At 48.6% G+C, this 24,284-nt stretch overlaps 1 protein-coding gene across 1 annotated transcript in view; it reads right to left on the bottom strand.

The window, feature by feature from the left end:
- Positions 1–4,575: 4,575 nt before the first annotated feature.
- Positions 4,576–24,284, bottom strand: part of LOC137450657 (sodium/hydrogen exchanger 2-like) — a 33,755-nt gene continuing 14,046 nt past the window's right edge. Inside the window, 7 exon segments of the mRNA XM_068157467.1 lie at positions 4,576–5,826; positions 7,404–7,476; positions 12,402–12,536; positions 14,401–14,512; positions 15,284–15,448; positions 16,675–16,745; positions 19,094–19,183. Coding sequence (XP_068013568.1) covers positions 5,678–5,826; positions 7,404–7,476; positions 12,402–12,536; positions 14,401–14,512; positions 15,284–15,448; positions 16,675–16,745; positions 19,094–19,183 — 795 coding nt within the window. The 3' untranslated portion in view covers positions 4,576–5,677.

Here is a 24,284-nt window from a genome sequence, read left to right as displayed (position 1 = left end):
CATGCAATGACATAACAACATTGGTGACACCTAAAGTACCTTGGTGCTCTTAGAAATGATGCCCTCAAGCTGTGCAAAGACATTTCCATCAGGCAGCCCCACACCTAGTGAGACCAGGAGCATTCAAGCCAGGGCTAGGTACCGACAGACCTGCAGTGTCTTGCTGTGCAGTTGTAGGAAGATGTTCTCTCCCCTGCCACGGAAGGGAGGACTATATAGTACCCACACCCCTCCCACTGCCTCAGCCTGCTGTAGAAGAAGTGTCTCATGGGAATGAACACATTCCTGCATGGAATTTTGTTGCCATTTGATACCTAATGTTTTTTACTTCTGCTGGAGCATCTGCTGTAGGTCACTGCCAGGAAGGGGATGCCAGCCTAGCAAAACTGGGATTTCTGTAGGGCAGTAAAATTATTCCTGTGGTATGCCAGGAAGCTGGGGGGGTGCTGGGGGAAATTGAAATCACAGCAAAAATTCAAGTTCTGCTTTCCTAACCTTAGCCTGAGTCATGCCCTGTTCTAAGGAAGCAGGATAGATGGAGATGTTGGTTTCCTCCTCCTGTGGGATTGTGTGTTGCCAAATTAATTTCCAAATCAGTTTAATAGTTAAAGTTAACCATGAACATATGGGTATCTCAGAGAAGCTGCACACTGGTTAGGGAAATGAAACTGGAGAGGGTTGGGTGAAATTTTGACTACACTTCCAGCCAACTGTTGAGGCATATGGACTGATGAATGTGCTCACTCTTCTTCTCTGAGCACAATAGGCTTTCAATTATAATGATTTATTCTACCCTCTGCATTGTTCTTCCTTAAATATTGCAAGGATAGTTTTTAAATAATATATTAGACCTCTCTTGCTTGCTGTCACAGAGCTGCTGTTTGCTTAACCTAATTGTGAGCATGTGAGGCATCCCAGGAGATCCAGGAAAGAGGTCTTTGCTCAGAGAAGTCCCCATGCTGAGACCTGGGGAAAGAAGAGATAAGACAGGCTGCAGACTTACCATCACAAAAAGACAAAACTCAGCCACAGAACCCTGAGTTAGAGCTAGAGTGGCACTGTGAGGGGCAAGAGTGCCAGGAGGGCAGATGTTGCTTCTGCCACGGTGGGGCTTGACAGGGCTCTGGGCAGCCTGACCTGGTTGAGGATATCCCTGCTGACTGCAGAGGGAGTTGGACTAGGTGACCTTTGGAGGTCCCTTCCAACCCAGACCATTCTGTGATTCTGTGATTCTAAGCATGAGCAAGGCAGCAGAGAGCTGCAGGACAGGGCCAGCAGGTCATCTCAAAGGTTAGGTTTTCATCTTGGCTGGCAGAGGCCTTGTTCTGCAGCTCATGCCACAAGTGTGTAAAATTGAAGTGCAGAGTGGACAGTTGTGTGCTTGGAAAGCCAAGGAGCAGTGCACAGCTCCACGTCTGTGGCCCTGCTCTGCAGTCAGCTGTACTCAGCGGTGCTATCCTCATGCTCACGACTTAGCACAGGCTGCCATTTGGAAGCTGGCCTCAGCAATTCCCAGTCCATTGGCAGGAAAACCCTGGTGTGGCTGAGGCAGAGCATTGCTGGTGCCCAGCCTTGGCTCTTCACAAGCTGTTATGTGCCCAGTCAAACAGTTTCCAGATTCTCAGGCTGAGGAAATGGGAATTGAGTTTGCAAGGTCAAAACTCACCTCTCCATGCAGCAAGCTTTCCCTTCTCCTTGGCACAGTCCAGCATGTGCTCATCACCATCAGGATCTGAAAGATTCCTGGACAGGATAGACAATGAGACCATGCCCAGGGCAGCTGCTCCAGCAGCATGTGGTGGGAGCACCCAGGCTTGCTCAGGACAGCTAATGCAGGTGATGGAGCTGCAGCCCCCTTATGTTTCCTTTTCTTCAGCTTGATTCTTTGGTGTAATTAGGTATCAATCCCACTGCATCCAGCCAGACCAGAAGGTGCTGGGGTCTACCAGAAGGTGCTGGGGTCTACCAGAAGAGTAAATTCTTTCATCCCTACTTACCCAGGGTTCACCTCCCCCTGTACTACCCTTACTTCTTTATTTCCTTGATGCAATTTTACAAGCAGATGTGACCTCAGGGGTGCTCTCAGAGACTTCCCCAAGACCCTTTGGAGATCTCCTACCTTATCATGCTGGAGCTTACCCTGCTGATGTGCCATGCTCTGGAAGGTGTTCTCCATCACACTGCTTTAGATGAGCATCTCTTTTGGGTCTCTGCTTTTACCATTGTCCTCACAGACCTCAGAACAAAAAGAAACCAAGGAGATCAAAGCCATCCAGATCACAAGAAGTCCTATCCAGCTTTGCCTTGGAAATGTCACCAAACATCTCTGGATGGTTTTTTTCCAAAGAACAACCCCTCTGTATGAACTGTGCAGGAAGGAAGAGAAACAGACACCCACGTTGACTTTGACCCCTTTAACTCTGCATTAAAACAATACTCACTGGTTCCTCTCCATCTCATGCTCCATTTTCATCTCTCCAGTTTACATGTCTCTTGGAAGAAGCACATAAGCCTGGATGCTGAAAGATCCTTAGTGGTTCTTAGGAGGTTGAATAACCCTTGGTACTTGATGTCAGGAGAGTGGGGGCGGGGGGAAGCTGAAATTTGCTTCACTTGGTTCTTAAGTGTTGCTGGTACTTTCCAGGATTAAGCCATTCTAATCTCCTTAAGCAGTCGTGGAATAAAACAAACAGAAGTGTGATGATGTTTTTTTCTGCTCAGAAGGAAAATAAAAAGCAGGCCACATGCTGAACACAAATGCTGCTTGGAGCTGGCAGCGAGAGGGAGATTTAGAGCCTGATTTTTTTTCAATGTGGCTTCTTGATCGATGTGCCCAGAGGTAGCTTTTGGGCTCCCACTTGGCCCTGGAGTTCGTCCCCACCAGTAGCAACTTTTTGCCTCTTTTAACCTTAACTTTCAAAAGCCTCCTGTAAACTTCCAGAGTAAGCACAGAAGCAGCGACTCTCTGAACTACCAAAGGAATCAAACTGATGCAATTTATTTCCACAGAAGCATGCAATATTCAATGATACACTGAATCCATGTTTTTAACACTTTTTAAAGGACTAAAACCCTGGAAAGAATTAATTAGGCATGCTCTGAAGCCTGAGCATTTAACAGTTTTCCACTCGCTTGTAGAATTTTAAGACCACCAACACTGGATACTGGCAAAGATTATCAAAGGTATTCTGGGCTAAAATTCATCCTAGTCAGAGGGCCTGGCCACTAAGCAGCTGGAAAATACTTCATGAAGGCTTTAGCCAGGCTATTATATTTTTTAAAGAAACTTGAAGGAGAAATCCATAGTATCTAGGAGGTTAAATTTAGGGCAGAGTGACTCACTGGGAAAGTATGTACCACACAGAACATTGTCTTCACTGCAGATCAAGCAGAGAAGTATTTAGGGGCACTGCAAAGCAGGGTTGAAAGGGACTTAACAGGCTGGGGTCTGTTGAAGGATCCATGAGCAACAGGGACATGGGGCTGCCTGTGGTAGCTTCTGCAGCCACAAGCCACCACAGCACACACTTGGAGCTGAGCAACATTTGGAATTGCCAGGAGCTGGCAGATGCCAGCATCAAAATTTCTCATTTTGCTAAAGTGAGATCAAAATGCTCTATTAAAAATAAATCAATAAAGCAAGCAAGGTGGTTGTTGCTTTTTTCCACATCAGGTGAAACTCCAGAGCTGTTTTCTGGAAGTGTCCTGATTTTAACAACATGGCAGGGAACTCGCTTTACATGATGAGAAACTCAAACAGGGAAACATCATTGTCTGAGCACCCTGTGCCCAGAAGTGTGATGGATGCTGTACATGACACTGATGAAACAGACATCCAGACACTTTGGCCAAGAGCAAGACACTTCAGAAACCAAAAGGAAAGCAAACAACAACAAAACCCTCAAACCAACCAACCAGCCAAAACCCCAACCTGCCAGCCCAAACCAACAAAATGAAGCAAGAATTGACCAAGAGATTGATCCATTTTCTATTCTTGGCCAAAAGAAAATTGATCTTGATTAAAAACTTCTTGACAAGCAAGTTGTTTTTTTCTCTTTTTTAGCTCTCCAGCTATGGAATAAAAAGGCCTCATCTCAGTAAATCTTTCTAGAATTATTTACTGTGCAGAACTGAAGGAGAAATTGAACTGCAGGTGACCAGTGAGCATTTCAACCCCAGGCAGCTAAGCATCTTCAACTTCAGCACTATTTCTCCTCCCACTTGTACAGAACTGCTCATGCCAATAAACAGACCCTTTTCCTCACTCATTACCACCACTTGCCTTGCTCATGGTCTTGTGATCACTGAGCAGGGGTTGCCCAAGGCAGATCTGAATGTGACACTGTTCACAGTGGGTAAGGTATGCTGAAGAGACACCCCTGTGTGTCACCAGCTACCACTGATGCCATAGAATCAATAAGGTTGGAAAAGACCTCAAAGATCATCAAGTCCAACTTGTCACCCAAGACGTCATGACTACTAAACCATGGCACCAAGTGCCACGTCCAATCCCTCTTGAACAGTGGTGAGCCTGTTAGGGATGCAAGGAGGTGACAACTCTTAGGTGATCTTTTAACACAGCACATTTAATCGAAGTAGAAATGGAGTACAATACAACCCCATTGTATATCACAGCACATTCCAAGGTGGGCAGTTTTCTAAGCAAAGTGTAGACAAATTCACATGGCTCCCATCCAAGAGGGATTAAAGTTTCAATGAAGTACCTGAAGAAGACAATGGACTTATACTAAAATGACTAAATAGGTCTACATGTGTACATAGACACACCAAATACACAGACAAGGCTAAGAGATCCAGGGTTTATTTACAAGGAGGCAACCAGCAGGTCAAGGGAGGTTTTCCTGACTCCTCTACTCTGCCCTAATGAGGCCACATCTGGAATAGTGCATCCACTTCTGGCGTTCCCAGCTCAAGAGAGACCGGGAACTACTAGAGAGAGTCCAATGGAGGCTACAAAGATGCTAAGGGGACTGGAGCATCTCTGTGACAAGGAAAGGCTGAGAGCCCTGGGGCTGTTTAGAAGAGAGCAGACTGAGAGGGGATCTGATCAATGCTGATCAATATTTAAAGGAAGAGGGTCAAGAGGATGGAGCCAGGCTCTTTCCAGTAGTGCCAAGCAATAGGACAAGTGGTAAGACACAATGCCTTATTTAACTATATGATTTAATTCTGGCCTTAATGTGATTGATGCTCATAGTCAGAACCCATCAGCTCCCGAGGAGCAGAAGAGATCTTCTGTAATTTCTGCTGTCTTTCCTGGTGGCATGCTCCATCCCCTAATAAACCCCTCCTTGAGATTAGAAAGTTTTTTCCTAACATATAATCTAAATGCTCCCTGCTGGTTTCTCTATCCCTGCTGACAGAGAAGATCTGATATCTCACCTTATTAAAACATCCTTTCTTGCAGTTGTAGACAATTTCAGCAATTTTCCAGACTGAACAGACTAATTTTTAACTAGACATTTCACAGAAATCCTCTCCCAGACATCACCTCACATTGCTGGTGCTCAGCTGGGCTCCTTCCCCTCGGCTCCTGCCACAAATAAGAGCACATCTTCTGCTGCAAACCACGAAGGATATGTGCCCTTATGCAGCTTATTTACATTATCTACATGTATAGAAGCAGACTCAGATCCCTGTTGGACAGCCAGCAGCATCAGTGGTGCTTTTCCATCTCCCAAGTCAGCTCTTTCTCCATGTCTCTCCTCCTGCTCCTGGGGGCAGCGCTGGGCTGCGGCGGGGGGATGGCGCACACCGACTTGGAGCGGTTCTGTTTCACCTCCCGAACCTGCTCTGCATTCCCCACTGTGGCAAGAGAGAAAGCACCAACCTGGCTGAGAATTGTTCTCCTCTGGGCATCAACAGGAATGAAAAACTATTTAGGGGAAGGGACATTTTACAAGGGCTTGCTGTGATAGGTTGAGGGGCAATGGCTTTAGGCTTGAGGACTGGACTTTAGGAAGGAATTTTTTACAGCGAGGGCAGTGAGACACTGGAACAGGTTGCTCAGGGAGGTTGTGAATGCCCCCTCCCTACCTTAAAGATAATCTCCTTCCAACACCCCTGACATGGGCAGGGACACTTTCCACCAGCCCGGGTTGCTCAAGGCCTCACCCAGCCTGGCCTTGAACACCTCCAGGGAGGGGGCACCCACAGCCCCCCTGGGCAACCTGTTCCAGTGTCTCCCCACCCTCACTGTAAGGAATTTCTTCCCCATCTCCAGTCTAAATCTGCCCTCCTCAAGCTCAAAGCCATTCCCTCCCATCCTATCACTACAAGCCCTCAACCCTGCACCTTAGCCTACCCCAGCCCATACTGGGAGGCATCATTCTTTTGTAGTTACTTCCAACAGGCACTGAATCTTTTCAGTCACCTCTTCCACAGTGCTAAAGGTGCTGTGCCTGGCATCATAAAAATTCAGTGCTCAGTTGCCTGCTGAACATCCTACTGTGCCAACTCTGTTGACAGCTTTGACCAGCTACACATTGTGCCAGTGATACTAAACCATGGACACCACCTCTTTGTTGTTTTTGGGTGTGAAAAGTGTACTTTCAGTGCTCTAAAAGCTGAGCTTGGGCTTACAGAAATGTGAGGTCTTGAGCCACTGATCTTGCTGTATCAGATAATCAAAGCAGTCAGTGCTGCTAATGGGGCACTCAAAATGCATTTTAATAACACTTAGCAAGCAAAAAAAAATATCTTATTTTTTGGAAGGCATTTGAGAACAAACTTCACATTCTGAAGTATCATTCATTTTCATAAGGTTTGAGTTCATGCATTAGCATCAGTGTAAGCAGAATGATCTGCAGTTGCTGCCAAACCTCTTAGTGCTTGGTGGAATAGGAAGAACATCCCAGTCTCAAATGATTACCTGGCTGGACAAGGCAAACAAAAAAGCTCCATGTAAATACCTGCACCCCCTGACAGCATACAGGTAACAGGGAGGTCAAACATCTGGACTGGGACACACTTCTCACTACTCTGGTTCCCAGCACCACCTCTGTCCTCAAGCAGCTGCCTGGAGCACCTTCACACATCCCAGTGCACACTACAACTAGCCTGAGGTCAGGCTGGGATGGGGCACTGGGGCTGGGAAGGCTCCTGGCTCTGTTTGCTCATTCATGATGCTCATCTAAGGAGCCCTACTTTGATGTCCCTGCAGCCACCAGCCTGCAACACACAGCCCAGATCTTCCTGCTGCTGCCTGTAACCAGGGAGGGAGGACAGAAAGCTTGGCCTTGGCCAACCCCAGTCCTGCAACAGACACGCCATGGAGCTCAGCACATCCTCTCTGTCATGGGCTGGACCATCACATGGGGATGGGGCAGGGTGAGCAGGGGAGGCAGGTAGTCACCACCAGCACCCACCAGCTCCCATCTTACCAGTGAAGGAGCGGTACAGCTTGGGCTGCATGCTGGAGTCACTCTGCGTTGAGTAGGAGTCCTCCTTCTGTGACTGAAGAAGAAAAGGACTTCAATGCATTTGTGAGGCTGAGAGCAAGTCTGCCAATGACACCCCACCTTCAGAAACAAGCCCTCTGCAAGCCCCAAGGTTTCTGTCCACTGGTTTTACCTTTGCCAAAGGAAACACAAAGAGCTGTTGCTAAACCCAGACCAAATAGATGGCAGGGAATATTTATAGACAATGATTTGGTTTGGGTTGGCAGAAGAGGTCTGAACTCTCCAGGAGCAATCTGGTAGAAGGAGCAGCCCTGGAGTAGGGGGAACAGGACAGAGAAGTATAGAAGGCAAAGCCCATCCCCAGGACATGGACATTTCTCACCTTGGCCATTGCCCACCTTGGCTGCAGGCCAAGGAGGCAGGCAACGAACTTGCAGTAATGAGGTCCCTGTCCTTTCACTCCAGCGCTAATCTCCACCCTTCAGGAAAAATAAAACCAAATCAAATCAGGTAGCACAATGCTGCCTGAATTGTTCAGCGCTTCTTTAAACTGGGAATAAGTCTCTCGTGGCGCTGGGATTTGGCACCTCAGCCCAGAAAGCCAGGCTGCCAAAATAGCTCTGGACACCTCCCAGCCCGGCTTGCTGTTTTGTTTCGGCTCGCTCCCCTCCCTCCCCTAACGAGGACCGATGCCCTCCGTCCCTTGTTCACACTTTTATTGACCATTTCCCTGACAATGCCTCCCCAGCTCCAGCAGCGGCGGCCGGCTCCCTGGAAAGCCATTCCCAGGGGCGGTTAGGGATTCGCAGAGCATGCTCCATGAAAGGGCTCCGGCGTAATTACCAAAGGCAGTGTGTCATTTACGCACATGGCTTACAGGCAGCTCCAAATAAGCTCCTTCTGGGGGGAGTGCACTCATGTTTTGGCAGAAGAAAAGAGGACAAAGTTGCCTGGCTACAGGTGCAAGGATTTTCTGGGTGCTCGGTGGTGAATTAAAGCTATCCTGGGTCTCAGAGAGCTCCCTGCCAGCCCGGGCGGTGTTGGATCCTTGCCGAAAAGACAGCAAGCCCAGAATCCGGACAGCCTGCAGAGCCAGCCTGATGCACAGCTCCAGGAAGTGCAGCCTTCGGCAGGAATTTTGTCCTTAGGCAGAGGAAGGAGAACTTTCTGCTGGAAATAGATAGTCTTGGGGTTAATCCTCTGGGCTACGATTCAGATCTGAAGTCACCTTGTAGTCTTGCCAAGGGTTTTCTGCCTGGTGTAAACCATTTAACCTGCACTGTTGGCTCAGCAGGGATGAGGATTGTCCTTTTCTTCCCTCCGCCTTCCCTGGTAGCTGCCAAACATTTCTTTGGCAGGGTCTTCCGATGCAACCTGAGAGTCATCTCAGGGTGAAGCTGTCAAAGCAAAGGTAGGCACCTGAAGTGCACTAGACCCCTAAAGCCACCCAGGTTAGAGGGAAGAGCTGGTTCACCCCAGCTGAAGCCAGGTGCTGTCCATGGCCCGGTGCCTGTCCCGGTGAGCACACTGGTTTCTCCATATTGACTGGGGAAGGATTGTCCATCAGGGTGAGATGAACTTCACTCCTGGCTTCTCCTCAGCCTGGTGGAGCCACAAGGCTACAGAAAGATGCCCTCCCAGATGCACCTTCATGACTGATACATGAAGTAAAACCAGCCAGCACCTAATAAATCATGAGCTGAATCTAACTGAGCTGCCACAACTTCACGTTTTAAGAGCCAAAGACTAAACAAAACAAAGCTCCACTAAAGAAGAAAAATATATATGCAGCCAGCCAGTGAGCAGGAAAAGCAGAGTTTCTACTGATCCAAAGGGATTCTTTAATCATTCTCTCAGCTCAGAACACCCAACTGATGGAATGTACCACCAAAGCTTTTTGCAAACAGACTGGCAGCAGAAGACATACAGCGCTGCAGCAGCACCAGAGGGCTTCCACCGGCTCCAAGTTTGCTTCGCAGTTGCCGGTGCCGTCGGGTTTGCAAACACAGTTGTAATGCTTCCATCTCGTGGCGAAGTGCAGAATAGAAACGCGTCTGCCATGAGAATGTTGATTTGTGGTGGGTTTTTTTTCTCTTTTCTTTGCTGACTCAAAACCTGGAAGGCCAAAGCCTTCCCTTTGGGACTACAAAAGATGGAGCAGCTGACAGGCAGAAAAATCTCCAGCACTAACCAGCTCTAGTTTTCATTCATCTCTTCTAAAAGAGGAAGATGCCATTTGCTTGTCAGCTTGGCATGAAACTAAACCTGAGAGGTTTAATCCCCACCCCCAAAGTTAAAATATTAAGCTGCTTTTAATGGGCTGCTATCTACTTTTTAGCACAGTGTTCCTTCCTTCTACTGACAAATTCTGCAATCTGTCCTCCTACAGCACAAAGCAACAGCGTTCACCCACCCTCCCGCCTCGTGCTACTGTTCCAGGGCTCTGCTGGAACATTACCCCATCACTTTGGGGTATTGCCTTCTTCCTATTTGCAACAAAATCCCAGAATCCCCACAGCAAGGCTTGGAAATGACCTCTGCCTCATCCAGTCCAACCCCCCTGCTCAGTCAGGGTCACCCACAGCAGGTTGCCCAGGATCACAATGTCCAGGTGGGTTTAGAATCTCTCCAGAGATGGAGACTCCACAACCTCTCTGCACAGCCTGGGCCAGGGCTCTGATACTCCCACAGCAAAAAAGCTTTTCCTCATGTTTCAATGGAACCTTCTGTGGCTTGGTTTGTAGCACAGTCCTTTGTGCTGTTGCTGGGCACCACTGAAAAGAGTCTGGCCCCATCCTCTTGCCCTCTGCCCTTTAGCTATTGATGAGCACTGAGAAGATCCTCTCGTCTTGCTCTTCCTCAGGTTTAACAGCCCCAGGTCTCTCAGCCTTTCCTCAAAATGAAGAAAATGAGGCAGCTTTTAAAACATTAATAAGTAAGCTGCTGACCACACACACACCCCACACCTGACTTTTCCTTTTGGGTGCAGGGGATGGTTCTTGAGCTTAGAGTCACCCTTACAGATGTCAGTGGCATCAGCTCCCAGTGCTTCACTCCCATCTGCTTCACTCAGCCTGGCAGAAGGCAAGTGTAGCTGCTGTAGAGAGGTGTGATCAGCCCCAAATGACTCCTCTGTGTGTTCAGCATCAAACTGGCATTTTGCATCATCCAGAGGAACACTGGCCAGCCACCATCCATGAGTCAGTGCAGCGACAGAGTCAATTCTACAGCTTCTGCTATTTCCTCCCCCCAATATTCTGTGCCCTGAACGTCCAGCCGTAAGTGTTCAAAGGGAAAAGAGAAATGGTCTCCCCCTAAGTGCTAAATTGCCTCCCAAATGCACCACACAGGAGCAACAGTGAAGGGGAGAGCAGGAGCAGAAGGGTTAACAATCAAATGTCCTTAAAGTGTGTAACGTCGTGCTCAAAATCAGCCCTAGTTTGATGCTGTTCTTTTGAAGTTTAATTATACCAAATGTTCTACAGGAACATGCCATGTTCTTGCCTATCTATTTTGAATTGTAAGTACCAATCAGCATGTAAATGATCAAATTAAATCTTCTAAGTTGTTTGCCAGAGCTGGAACACCTTTCTGTGAATGAAGGGCTGAGAAGCTGCAGCAGCAGCAGCAGCATTTGGTGGGTTGCTGCCGTGCTCGATGGGCTCTTCAGCGACTGCCATTTGAACAGAGAAATGGGAGTGGAAGAAAGCCTGTGGCAGTCCTGAGCTCTTGTGCTGTCATGGAAAATTACTGTCTAAATAAAGAAAGACAAATTATTTCTTTTTAAAAGGTCATTCTGCTCTCCTAAGTGAGGGAACATTGCTGCCCACGACTTGCACTTGGGCAGTGCTTGAGCTGAAGCCATCACATCCTTCGGTTCAGATAAGTGAGTGAAATTTAGGGATGGCTCAGCAATCACTGCTGATGACCTGCAGGTTTGGGGGCAAGATATTAACGAGGCTGACTGCTTTTCCTCTAAAGCAAGAGTTGCAGAGGATGGGAGGAAGTGAAAAGTCCAAGCCTCCTCCTCGTGCACTATTCCTGGACCATTTTGTCTTTTTGTGGGGGAATGCTGGCTCAGATCCTCTCACTGATTTCCAAGGAAGTCAGCAAAAGTCTTCACCAACTACAGACATTGTATTTACCTTGTTTCTCTTCTAATTCAGAACATAACCAACGTGGAGCTGTGCCAGCAGTAAATTTGGAGCCAGAGTGGTTCTCCCAGGAATCTGTGTCTAGCACATCCCTCTATTTTACTTTCTTCAGAGAATCATAGAATGATTTGGGTTGGAAAGAACCTTAGAGATCATCTAGTTCCAAGCCCCCAGAAAGGAAAATAAAAAGGCTTTATTGCCACCAGTCTGCCCAGAAATGTAGCTGCTTTTAAAACCCAAACCCTCACCTTCAGAATAAACAAGCAAGCTCACAATCATGCTTCTGTGCTTTGAAAAGAGGTGGGAGGGGTAGGGACCAAACACTGAAGAGTCTCAAATATTTACAGTCCATCTGGGCCCATGGACAATGGGTGAAACGAATCCCTGCCTGCCACAAAATGTCTCAGAAATGAAACCAGGGGCAAACCAGACCTCTGAACCTCTGAATCCACAGGGTGAAGCCAAATAAATAACATGTGCTCCTAGCAGGGATGGAAGCCTGTGTGCACAAAGCACCCAACAGTGCTGCATGCAGGATGGCTCAAGCTGGTTGTCAGCTGCTTGGGTTGGTTTTTCTTTTACCTCTGTGTTTTCTGGAAAGTAATTCAGGATTGAGAGAGACTTTTTCTTCTCATTTTGAGGCAAGAGGATTTGTCTTTCAAAGGAAGCACCACCAGCAACTAACAGCACTATTGCTAGTGCCTGTCATACCTGCTGGTGTAGTGCTATCCTTTCTTAAAGGCACAGCCTGAACTGTCACACCTGCCCAGGGAAAGCAGCCCACATGTGTCCTCTGCAGATCCAAGCACTCCTTGCTCCCTCTTACCTCCTTCCTGGAACTGGCTGTATCAGCCCTGCTCAGCTCCAGGCGCAGGCCCCTGTGCCGGAGGATCAGGATCTCCTTGGCATGCTCCACAGGCTCTGTCTCTCCAGGAAGGGTGTGCCTGTTGTATGCTGGCCCCTGCACATTGCATCACAGAATCAATGTTGGAGGCTGGAAAGGACCTTGAAAGATCATCCAGTCCAACCCCCCTGCAGGATCATCTATACCAGATCACACTGGAATGCATCTAGCTAGGTTTTGAATATCTCCAGAGAAGGAGACTCCACAACCCCGCCCTGGGCAACCTGTTCCAGTGAAAAAACATTTCTTCACATTTCCATGGAACTTCCTGTGCCTCAACTTCCACTACCACCTCTTGTGCTGTCATTGGGCATCACCCAGCAGAGCCTGATTTCAGCCTCTTGGCACTCACCCTGCACATCTTTACAAACATCTCAGTCTCCCCCTCTCCAAGATAAAGAACCCTCAGCTACCGCAGTCTCTCCTCGTAAGGAAGATGTTCCACTCTCCTAATCATCAGTGGCTCTGAGCTGGACTCCTTCAAGCAGTTCTGAGATCCTTCCTGAACTGAGTGGCCCAGAACTGGACACAATACTCCAGATGCAGCCACAGCAGGGCAGAGTAGAAAGGAAGAACTTCTCTCGACCTACTAACCACAGCCCTTCTGATCTGCCCCAGTGTATCAGAGACTGTGGTTGCAGGTGGGACCACCCCTCCTTCCACAGCATCATCCCTTCATCAGTGCCTGTGGCTTCCAGGGTCCTTTACTCCCCTGCAACCATCCTGCCTACTTCTGGGGATAAACTGAGCTACCCATGTACGAGAGATGGGGATGGAGGGAAAGAGCCAAAGAAGGAAGATGGGACTCCAAACCCTGCTTTATGCAGAACTGCCCCAGCAGTCACTGAATGACAAGACCAAGGCACATCTACGAGTCCAGGTGACACAACCAACCTAGTGCAACTACTCTGTGTGAGGTGCCTTCAGCCTCAGGGCCTCTTCCCAGCCTTCCAATATTTTATATCATATACAAACCATGTGAACAACAGGAACCATAAACCCTGCTTCAAAAGCCATAAACCGACAAAGTCAAATCTCCCAGTGACACCAGTTAGGGTTGGGATAACTCAGTTGCTGCGAGGGGTGAGGCTGGATTGAGTAAGTGCAAACAGGAGGTATGCCTTCATCTCTACCCCAGTCACCATTTCTACTGGTTTCCTCCTAGTCTTAACTAGCTGCTTCTTTCTGGGCACGAGGGGGTGGTGGATCCCTGTGTGCTGAGCTGCCCACGCCAGCTGCATCCCCAAGGACTCAGCATTTCGTGTGTAATCCCTAAAACAAAGGCTTAAGGTGGATTTGAAGGATCAGGCTGCATGTATCACCACGTGAACAGCAATTACAGCTTGCAGTCCTGGGTGCTGTGTAAAACCTCAGGCAGATTATTCACCAGTTATTCTGTAAACAGCAAGTGGGTTCTGTGCTGTTTGCCAGTGGAATCAGTTCCATGGCAAAACTGCCGAGCAGTTTCAGAACCTCTGCAGATGACTTTTCTTTTCCTTACAGCTCACTCCCTGAGCTCTCTTCCGTGGGGGAAAAAAACCACCATGTGAGGATAACTCCGTTCCTGCTTTGCCCCATAGGTAACCAGGAGCTGCTGCAACTGCCGGATCTGCAAACCTGCTGCCTGCAGATCCATGTGCTCCTCCTTTCTCCTTTCTGGTTCTGGGTACTGATGCCTAAAATACTTCATGAAATTATAGGCTGACTGGGTGAACCTTTCAAAAGCTGTCATGCTGCAAACAGAAATGTGCCACTGACTTGGAAACTGGATCTGGCTTCACACAGCCAACTATTCTCTGCTCACAAAGAGACATCATTAGTAATTATGTAAATATTCATAACATCTGCTCAGGCTGTTAGGATAAGGGAGATATATTTTGTTATTGGACATCTAAAATACAGATTGAGGGAAGGGTTATACCGTTCTCCTCGTTCGGTACAGGTTCCTTGCCAAGATTTCCTGTATGTTGTCCAGGATGTCCAGATTCAGAGTATCCTCCAGCTTGCTCTCTGTTATGACAGCCCTGTTGTTGCTGGAAAAAAAAACACCAAAACACAAACCATCACCAAAGCAGAATGCCTTATCTTGGAAGATACACAGCAGGACAACCAGAGCATCCTCACAGCAACCCTTTCAGATCCCAGCAGCAGCAGCCGTGACCAACACCACCCCGCAGCAGCAGCCATGACCAAGAGCTAACCCTTGCAGACAGAGCTCAGTGCAGAAAGAGCATTCAGTACTTGCATCAGAGCTGTGCCATCCACGTGCTTCTTGGTAGCTAAAGGAGCTGTGGCAGAGCAGAACAGTCTGAGAGAGATGAGCTGGCCATTGTGAGACACAAACATTCGACCCTGCTGTCTCAGCTGATGCTCGCTCTCACTGTTGATTCCTTCAGTACATGTAATGGTGCAAAGCCAGCAAGAAATGTTACAAAACCATCCAAAAATGGTGCAAAGCCACAGGACACGCCGGTGCAAAGCCATCGGACACGCTGGTGCAAGAGCCTCTTTCTCAGAGCACCGTTTCTGTGCAACTAGGGTGGGGATAGAGATGACCTTCCAGCTCTGAAGCACTGTTTGCCAGTGCCAGTAGACTGCTCACCCATCTGACCATTTTTAATGCCCACCTTCTGTTTTTTTTGCAGTGCTCACAGTGCATTTGCCCAAGCTAAGCTGCCCTTTCCCATCAGGGAAGAGCAGAGGAGACAGAGGGGCTTTTCATAACTGTATTCTGCAAAGAGCAAGTGGTTTCTGTGCCCTCAGGAGGGAAGGCTGGGAGGAGTGATGGCAAGGGGAGCACTTACAGCAAGGCTGGGTGAGCTGGGGCATGGGCCAGCTGGCCTGCTTCTGCCAGCTCGATGGCGTGCTTCCGCTCCAGCTTCTCGTAGAGCAGCACGATGCTGGATTTCGGCTGGTCGTGTTCTCGAAGCAGGAGCTTCTGCAGGTACTTGCTGTTGAAATATTCTAATCTGTTGGAGAACAGCATGGGCTTAGCCTGCTCCCACTGCTCCCCAGTAACCAGAAGGGACCTGAACAAGCCGGCAGGTTCATAGAATCATAGAACGGTTTGGGTTGGACCTTTAAAGGCCATCCAGTCCAACCCCCCTGCAGTCAGCAGAGACATCTACAACTAGAGCAGCTTGCTCAGAGGCCCTGGACTCTCCCCTACCCTGTTGTATTCCATTACCTTCTTTCCAGAAACCAGTGGTGCAGGAGGTCAGTCCTCAATTATTTCTGCGTTACAATACATGAGCTAAGATAGTAAAACTTTGCCAGCTGCAAGGCAAACTCCCCCAAGTGCCCAGTTTGTCATGATCTGTACTGCAAGTGCCAAGACTACATTCAGTATCCCTAAGGGATGGCATTTCTAGATTCCCTTTTGGTTCAACTCCTCTTGCTTTCTGCTCAAATGCAGCACAGCCTTTGGGAAGGGTCCAGCTGGATCCTGCCACTCAAGTTTGGCTGTTGCTGGCTGCTCACAAACCTCCTCACAAGGAACCAGGACGTCCTTTAAAAGCAGCGATTCCCATACCCTCTAGTGGCACTACCAAGCAGTGGCATTCCCAGGAACATCCCTGCCAGCTGTATGAACCAGGGTCTTTACCATGAAGTTAGCTGCATCTGTGTCTGCACAGCCAAGGAATTAACCCAGGCAGAGTGCTAATTGTGTTTCCAAAAATGTCTTGCATGTACAGCCTACCAGAACTTCATCAAGCTGAGCACTTGGCCACAGAAATCTGTAGAAATCCTCTGTAACATTTCAGTCTACAACAAGCAGTTGCCCATCTGAGTGCTGCAAGCTCTCATGTTGTCCTGCTACTTGTGCACACACTGAGCTGGGGTTCTCAGCTCCCAGCTGGCCAGACAGGGACAGGCTGAAGCCACACAAGCTGGGGTTGTGCTGGCAGGCACTTTTCCTTTCCAGCAGATGTCTTTGGACAAGAAGGCACAAACACAGCAGGAGAGAAGAAAAGATTCTTTCCAGGGTGAAGTACAACATGGGACCTGCAAGCAGGGAAGTGCTGCCCCAAGAACCTGGCCTCCCCTTGGAGAGGAAAAGCTGCCCCTCTGCCACCTGCCTTGCGCCACAGGGATGAACAAGGCTCAGCTGCCCACAGTGGAAACTCAGGGAACATAAACCAGCCTCATTTTTTTTTCTACACATGTACACAGTTGTATTTTGGCAAATCCTTACTTGTCTTTCCAGTAATACTGTCCCCAGTGTCCAGATATATCTTCAATGCCAGCCAGCAGATGATCCAAGAACTAAACAGAAGAGAGGATTTTGCTGTACACCGGTTGCATGTCTTGCATATGTGATGAACTCAGGCACAAACATCAAAAGCCAGCTGAGGAGACTGGGGATGCTTTCAGCTCACTACACAGCTCCAGCAAACAAGGGAAGGGGATGTCAGGCCAATTCCCCATCCAGGCACCCACGTGTATCCCTTGGTTCTGGAGCACAATAAGTCGTTCAGCTGTTTGCTTTCAGGTCTGCACAAGCAAAGGATGAGCACCAAGGGAGGTGAATCTGCTCTTTATGATAGGTACAGGAGGGCTGATGTCCTGCATGTCCTGCATATTGGGCCTTGATAAGCAGGACAACTTGTCTCAGGAGATCAGCATCTTCAGGATAGAGATGTAGATAACATCTAAATCATGCTTTGACTTGAATAATGAATGCTGCCTTCCCTCAGACACTTCCCACTGAATTAAATAATTGGCCATATTATGCCTCATACAAAACCATTACTGCTGGTTAACATTACATTCAGAATCCCAGGCATGCTGATTTTTTCCCCCCCCTCCTAGAAGTTAAAACTCCAGCTTTCCAAAGCGTTTCTCCTCCTACTGGCATCTCGAACTGGGAGAAAGCTCTGCTCTGGGTCACTGCCCCTCCACACTTAGCTACCAACATCCCTGGAGCCTCCTCCAGCTCTAACTCTCATAATAATTAATTTTTGTGAGGTCAGGGAGAGAAAAATGTCAGAGTGGTTCACTCAGTCCTGCAGCCTGGTACAGGCTCAGAGTCCTCACGTCGCTATTAGCAGCTGTATGGTCTGAGGACCAGCAAATGAGCCCCACTACTACTGCTGTTCATCACTCTTGCCAGCAAGGACATCCTGACCACCTGAATGGAGAAATTAATTTCAGGAAGAAAGCTGCTCCTGGCTCCTGCCTCCCTGATTTCCAACCATCTGCATTGTTACCTTCTCTACTTAACTTAATTGGTACAGGGCCATTTTCAGCTCACATCTCCTAATAAACACATTTCCCGAGATGATTTGCTATTCACACCCTAACAAAAGAAGAAAGTATTCTCTGTTCATGATAGGAAAAGCCTCTTCAGCCTATTGAACTGTTCTGTTAACCTCAGACAAAGCCCTGTAATACAACCTAATTGTGAGGATGCCAAACAGCTTCTATAAATGTCCCCAGACCTAATGTCTTCATTTCTAGCTACCCAAAAAGATGACAAAATTATTCCTGAAGGAGCCATACCCACCAAAATGTGACTGGGCATAAACAATTAGATTGAAGCTACACTGGGTGCAGATGCAAAGGCAAAGCCTCAGCGAGGTGTGCAGAGCACCTCCTGGAGCTGACCCACTCTCTGAAGGAGTCCTCTATAATTAGAAAGGCCAACAAGGTTTGGATGGCAAGAGCAAGGTGAATTAAAGTTCTCTTTTGGGTTAGGGACTTGGAATGATCTGGGTTAGGAATTTGGAATGATTTGGGTTAGAAGGCACCTTAAAGATCATCTAGTTCTGACTCCTCTGCCATGAGCAGGGAGACCTTCCACTAGACCAGGTTGCTCAAAGTCTCATCCAGCCTGGCCTTGAACACTTCCAAGAAGGGGGCATCCACAGTTTCCAGAAAATAACATCATATTTGGGGCATATCCAAACTGCTGGGGGTGTGCCTGGTGAACACATGAAAGATCCCAACCCTGAAAGCAAGCAAGTCTTGTTTGCTGTCACTGTTTCCAGAGAAGCAGAAAAGGTGGACAGAGGTTAGAATATTTTGGACAAGTGACCTTATTGCTCTCTACAACTACCTGAAGGGAGGTTGTAGACAGGTCTCTTCTCCCAGGCAACCAGCACCAGAACAAGGGGACACAGTCTCAAGCTGTGCCAGGGGAAGTTTAGACTGGAGGTGAGGAGAAAGTTCTTCACAGAAAGTAACTGGCCATTGGAATGTGCTGTCCAGGAGTCCCCATCCCTGGAGCTGTTCAAAAGAGGACTGGATGTGGCACTTGAAGCCATAGTTTAGTTAGTCATGAGGTGTTGGGTGATAGGTAACAGGTTGGACTTGATGATCTCTGAGGTCTTTTCCAACCTGGTTGATTCTATGACCATCTTCTGTCACCTTTATGCACCACCTAACACAACATCAGCCTGACTTGACAGCTGCTGTTCCAATGACAATAACAATTCATGGTTAGGAAGGTGCACAGACCTTCAGACCTGGAAAGGGACTGGCCTGCAGAGGAGTCAGATAAAACTGCAGGGCTGTCAAGTCCCTGGAGGCACACCAGGTTTCAGAGGACCATATTGCCATCAGCAAAGCACACTGGAATGCCCTGGCCACGTGCTGGTGGATGTATCACTCACCCGGATATGGATCTGCTCTCCCACCGTAGGAGCACTCTCTCTTTTCCTCTTGACAGCCAACAAGTCGACAAGAGGACGGATGGTCATCCCCTGCAGCACAAGAAAACATGAGTGACACTTAGAGCTGGCAGCACTGGCCCAATGGGCTGCCAGAGAAGACTGGAGGAGGCACTTAGTGCTGTGATGAGATGGTGTTGGGTGATAGGTTGGACTCAATGACCTCAAAGGTCTTCTCCAACCTGGTTAATTCTGTATTCTGTATAACCTCAGAGACAAAACTCAGCCTTTCTTCACATCAAATGTTCTTAGTGGTACCGTCCTGGTGTGGGATCAGCTGCAGTTACCTTGTTCTTGGCCAGCACAAGGCCTGCTGCTGGAGCTGGCCCCTTCTCATCTGTTTGGTTTTATCAGCAAGGTAAAACCCTGCAGAGCTCTGACAACACTACAAATTCTGTGATGCCCCAACTTTCAGACACACCTTTTGTTTGCTTGTGGTACCAGCCTGTCAGCAGGAGTCCACATACAGGATGGGGATGGGCAGAGAGGGGAAATGCTCCGCTCTCCTCATCTGGCATCTCAAAGACCAATGATTGCAAGGTCAGGCCTGTACCTTGCTCCTGCTTATAGCCTACCAGATGGAAAGGGGCTTCAAAAGTTCAGAGTTCAGATGCCTGAAGTGATGACAGTCCTTGAGACTCCCCAGCACAGCCTCTCCCAGCATTGGTCTGCTAGATTCTTGAGGATTATGTGTCACAGATCATTACTCCAACAATCTGTGGTGGCCAGCCCTTGGCTAAGCTTACAAATCAAAGAATCCACCTGGTGGGAAGGGTCAAGGGAAGAGTTTTAATGTCCTCTAAGCCTTCGTGAGACAACTTCTAAAGTGCTGCTGTGGTGCATTTCTTGGTTTGGCTTCTGTAGGAAATGACTTCTGTAGGACATGTTTACAGCAAAAATGATGGAGTGCTTGAGGTTTATGACTTCTGAATGTCACAAATGCTGGCAGGGAGGAAAGTTGAACACATTTTTAATTGCAGAAACAATTAATGTGTCATTTTAACAGCTAATAGCAATAAAAGCTGCATCACTGTTCAGAGTTCCTAGCACAAAATGCACAAATTCAGAAATAAGAGATACCACCAAAACTCAGCAATTTGGGCTCTTGCTTTCAGTGGATAATCAGCTGCATTTGTTTTCATTTTAAAGTGGCACTTTGGAGCTTTGTGGTCAGAAATGTCTGAGTTACTTTGCTCCTTCCTGACCTTGGGAATCCCATGTGTCATGAGCCAGCAGTGAGCTCATACAGCCCAGAAGACAAATCGTGTCCTGGGCTGCATCTAGAGGAGTGTGGCCAGGAGGGCAAGAGAGGGGATTCTGCCCTTTGACTCTGCTCTGCTGAGACCCCACCTCCAATACTGCCCCCAGTTCTAGCATCTCCATCACAAGAAGGACACAGAGCTGCTGGAGTGAGTCCAGAGGAGGGCCACAGAGATGATCCAAGGGCTGGAACACCTCTGCTATGAGGATAGGCTGAGGGAGCTAGGGAGCTAGAGAAGACTCCAGGGGAAGCTTAGAGCTGCCTTCTAATACCTGAAGGGGACAATCCTACAGGAAGGCTGCAGAGGGACTTTTCATGAGGGTGTCTGGAGACAGAACAAGGGGGAGAGGTTAGACTGGAGACTAGGAAGAAAGTCTTTCCAGTGAGGGTGGTGAGACACTGGGACAGGCTGCCCAGGGAGGTTGTGGATGCCCCCTCCCTGGAGGAGTTCAAGGCTGGGTTAGATGAGACCTTGAGCAACCTGTCCTAGTGGAAGGTGTCCCTGCCCATGGCAGGGAGGCTGGGACTAGATGATCTTTAAGGTCCATTCCAATGCACACCACTCTGAAGGACTCATTTCCAAACCCAGGTTTCTGAAGGGTCATCTTGACACCTGCTCTGTGCTACCAATCTGTGTTTTCTGTGCTGAGCTACAGCAATATCTTTCAGGTTTAGCTTTTAAGCAGGTTTACTGGCTCTTCTCCCCCTGTTCTGGTGGTGGCCTCAGCCACACAATACTGCAGGTACCTGGAGCCTGAGCAAAGCCTGTCTTTATGGATGCTCTGCTCCCACTGAATGGCTGCAGGTCAAGGGGTCGCCCTGCCGACACCTACCCACCAGGGACCCTGTTTAGCTCTCTCCCTTTTGCACAGAGATGACATCACCAGTTGAGCTCTGAGCTTACACAAAAGCCCTTTCCCTACTCCTGGGAAGGATTTTCCAAAGCCTCAGCAGAATGGAGCTGCTGCCTTAGAACAACCTTTGTCTGGGCCTCCAGAGTGTCTCTGCGTGAGCGGCGGTGCCTACTGACCGGAGCTTTTCAGTTTCTGACCCACATTTGCATCTTAAAACTTGTCAGCCTCCACCTAAGCGTGCTCTCCCTACCCCCAGCCCCTGCTCTCTCTTTTCAGTCTCAAATCTGCCTGCAGTCCAGCTGCCCTGAGGGTCTCAGCCCCAAGTCCATCAGCATGTCACACTTGTTGACCATTTTTGCAGCTCAAGAGGTGGATTAGGTGGACATAAGGAAGCAGAGAGTCGACTCCAGTGCCTCCACATTGCCCTGAGGGGTTCAGGGAGACCAAGTGGAAGGAATGTGCTCTTGTGGGGTGATGCTCAGCTGTGAGGCCACTCAGAAGCTGTCACCAGGACTCACCACCTCCCAGAGCCCCAGCAGCTGCTCTGCTCCCTCCATCTGAGGGCAGGAGGAGGGCAGCCCTGGGTCAGCAGCTCCATATAGAACTCAGGTCCTTCAGCAGGACCTCTCAGGGAGCTTTTCTCCACAGCATCATTCCCAGACTTCTGTCCCACTTGCTTCAGTCCTACAGAGAACCACTCTTACCATCTTGTGTCAGAACACAGAAGAGAGCCAGCCTTGCTCACTTTGCACCAGGCAAACCCCATTCTTCCACCACATCCTCCTTCAAACGTGACACTGCTGGCCAGGTGAAATAAAAGAGGTGCTTCAGAGAAACCCCAAAAGGCTCCTCATCCTTAGACCTGATGCTGGGCCGAGAGGAACATGAGTCACATCCAAACCGTTCATGCAAGGGAAGGCTGCAGGAACGTTTTCACCACTAGATGTCAGAGCCATGCCGAGAGCTGCCTGCCTGCTCCTGCCGAGCTGCGCTCCGCGGCGCCCTGCGGCACAACCGCGCAGCACAGCCCCGCAGCACAGCCCCGCAGCACAGCCCCGCAGCACAGCCCCGCAGCACAGCCCCGCAGCACAGCCCCGCAGCACAGCCCCGCAGCACAGCCCCGCAGCACAGCCCCTCCTCCGTGCCCACGGGCGAGCAGACCTTTCTGCATCACGCACCTGGAGGGGAGACCAGGTTCTGCCCCTTCCCCAGCTGCAGGCTGACCAGCCTGGGTGCTCGCTAGCTATGCAACCCTGGGCAGGAATCAGATGTGGCGCCTCTTGTATGCTCTCCAAGAGCAGCCCAGGCTACAGATCACAGAAACGTTTGGGTTGGAAGGGACCCTTCAAGGTCATCTAGTCCGACCCCCCTGCAATGAGCAGGGACATCTTTAACCAGATCAGGTTGCTCAGAGTCCAAACAACCTGACCTGGACAGGTTGCAGAGGTGGGGTTTCTAACACCTCTCTGAGCAATCTCAGACAGTGTCTCACCATCCTCAGGGTGAACAATTTCCTCTTTAGCTTTAGTCTAAATCTCCCCTCATTTAGCTTAAACCCATCCTGTTGCAGCAGCCCCTGCTAGAAAGATTCTCCACATCTTTCTTGCAGAACCCTTGAAATATTGAAAGGTCACAAGAAGCTCTCCCCCAAGCCTACTGTCCCCATCCCTTCTCAGATGCTCCCACAGCCCTTCTACAGGATGGGGCTTTGCCAAAAAAAAACAACCAACAAAAAACCCACAGTGGAAATCAGTCTTCAAAAATAAACAACCACAAAATAATAATAATAATAAAAATAAAAATAAAAATAAAAATAATAATAATGTTAACATATAAAATCACAATAACTACATAAATAACAATGTAAAGTACATTCCTGCTTTCACCAGTAAACTAAACATCTCAGAGCAACTAGAAACAACCCAAGAATCAGCAGGGCAGAAAGAGAGAGCAGGTAGCAACAGGGCTCAGTTATAAAAGAAAACCCAGAAGCAAATAAATCAAATGTACCATGACTTTTTTACTGCCTTCTGCTTTCCCTTGCTTTTATAACCAGTAACACACCCCATTTTTTTCCCAGTGGAAGCACTAATGCAATCCCCTTCCTGCTGCATCATCACAAAGTAACAGCAGCTGCTCTGCTGCATGGGTGTGGAAACGTCTCAGGCAGGCATGCAGAATATCTTGGTGGACAGCTAATGGCTGCTGGTGCTCCAGCTGTTGGATGCACCCCTAAAATGGAACTCATTCTCAGACGATGCTAGGAGCATTCCTTCGACATCAGATCCCTTTAAATTGTCCCACTTGTGAGCTACCAACACTGAGACAACCAACCAACCATAAACCTCTTAACATTCTTGCTGCCTATGTTCAGAGGCTTTGGAATATCTCCAGTATCTGCCCATCTCCTCAGCTATGGGATCAGGAAAAGTGACCTTTGTGGCTCAAGTGACATTTGATTTCACAACAAGGCCTACAAGAGGTCCTTACCTTGCTCAGATGGCACACTAGCTGTAGAATTTGCATTGTGTTGGCTTTGCTCTCACATAAAACACATCAAAGCTCTACTTCAGAGGGGAAACCTTTGCCAGTAGCATTCTGGACAATTTTCACCACTGTTATCCCAATTATGGATGGATCTGATCTTCCTGGAGAAGTGGAGGCTCAGGGGAGACCTTATTGCTGTCTACAGCTGCCTGAAGGGAGGTTGTAGACAGGTGGGGGGGGTGCTCTTCTCCCAGGCAACCAGCACCAGAACAGGAGGACACAGTCTCAAGCTGCACCAGGGGAAGTTTAGGCTGGAGGTGGGGAGAAAGTTCTTGACAGAAAGAGTTGTTGGCCATTGGGATGTGCTGCCCAGGGAGGTGGTGGAGTCACCGTCCCTGGAGGCGTTCAAAAAGGATTGGATGTGGCACTTGGAGCCATGGTTTAGTTAGTCATGAGGTGTTGGGTGATAGGTAATAGGCTGGACTTGATGACCTCTGAGGTCTTTTCCAACCTGATTGATTCTATGATCATC

Source organism: Melanerpes formicivorus, unplaced genomic scaffold (genome assembly GCF_026170545.1).
Source record: "Melanerpes formicivorus ecotype bairdi unplaced genomic scaffold, bMelFor1.0.p_v2 SCAF_37, whole genome shotgun sequence".
Lineage (NCBI taxonomy): Eukaryota > Metazoa > Chordata > Aves > Piciformes > Picidae > Melanerpes > Melanerpes formicivorus.
The sequence above is the reverse complement of the archived record's forward strand: the minus strand, read 5'-3'. Positions and strand labels throughout refer to the sequence as shown.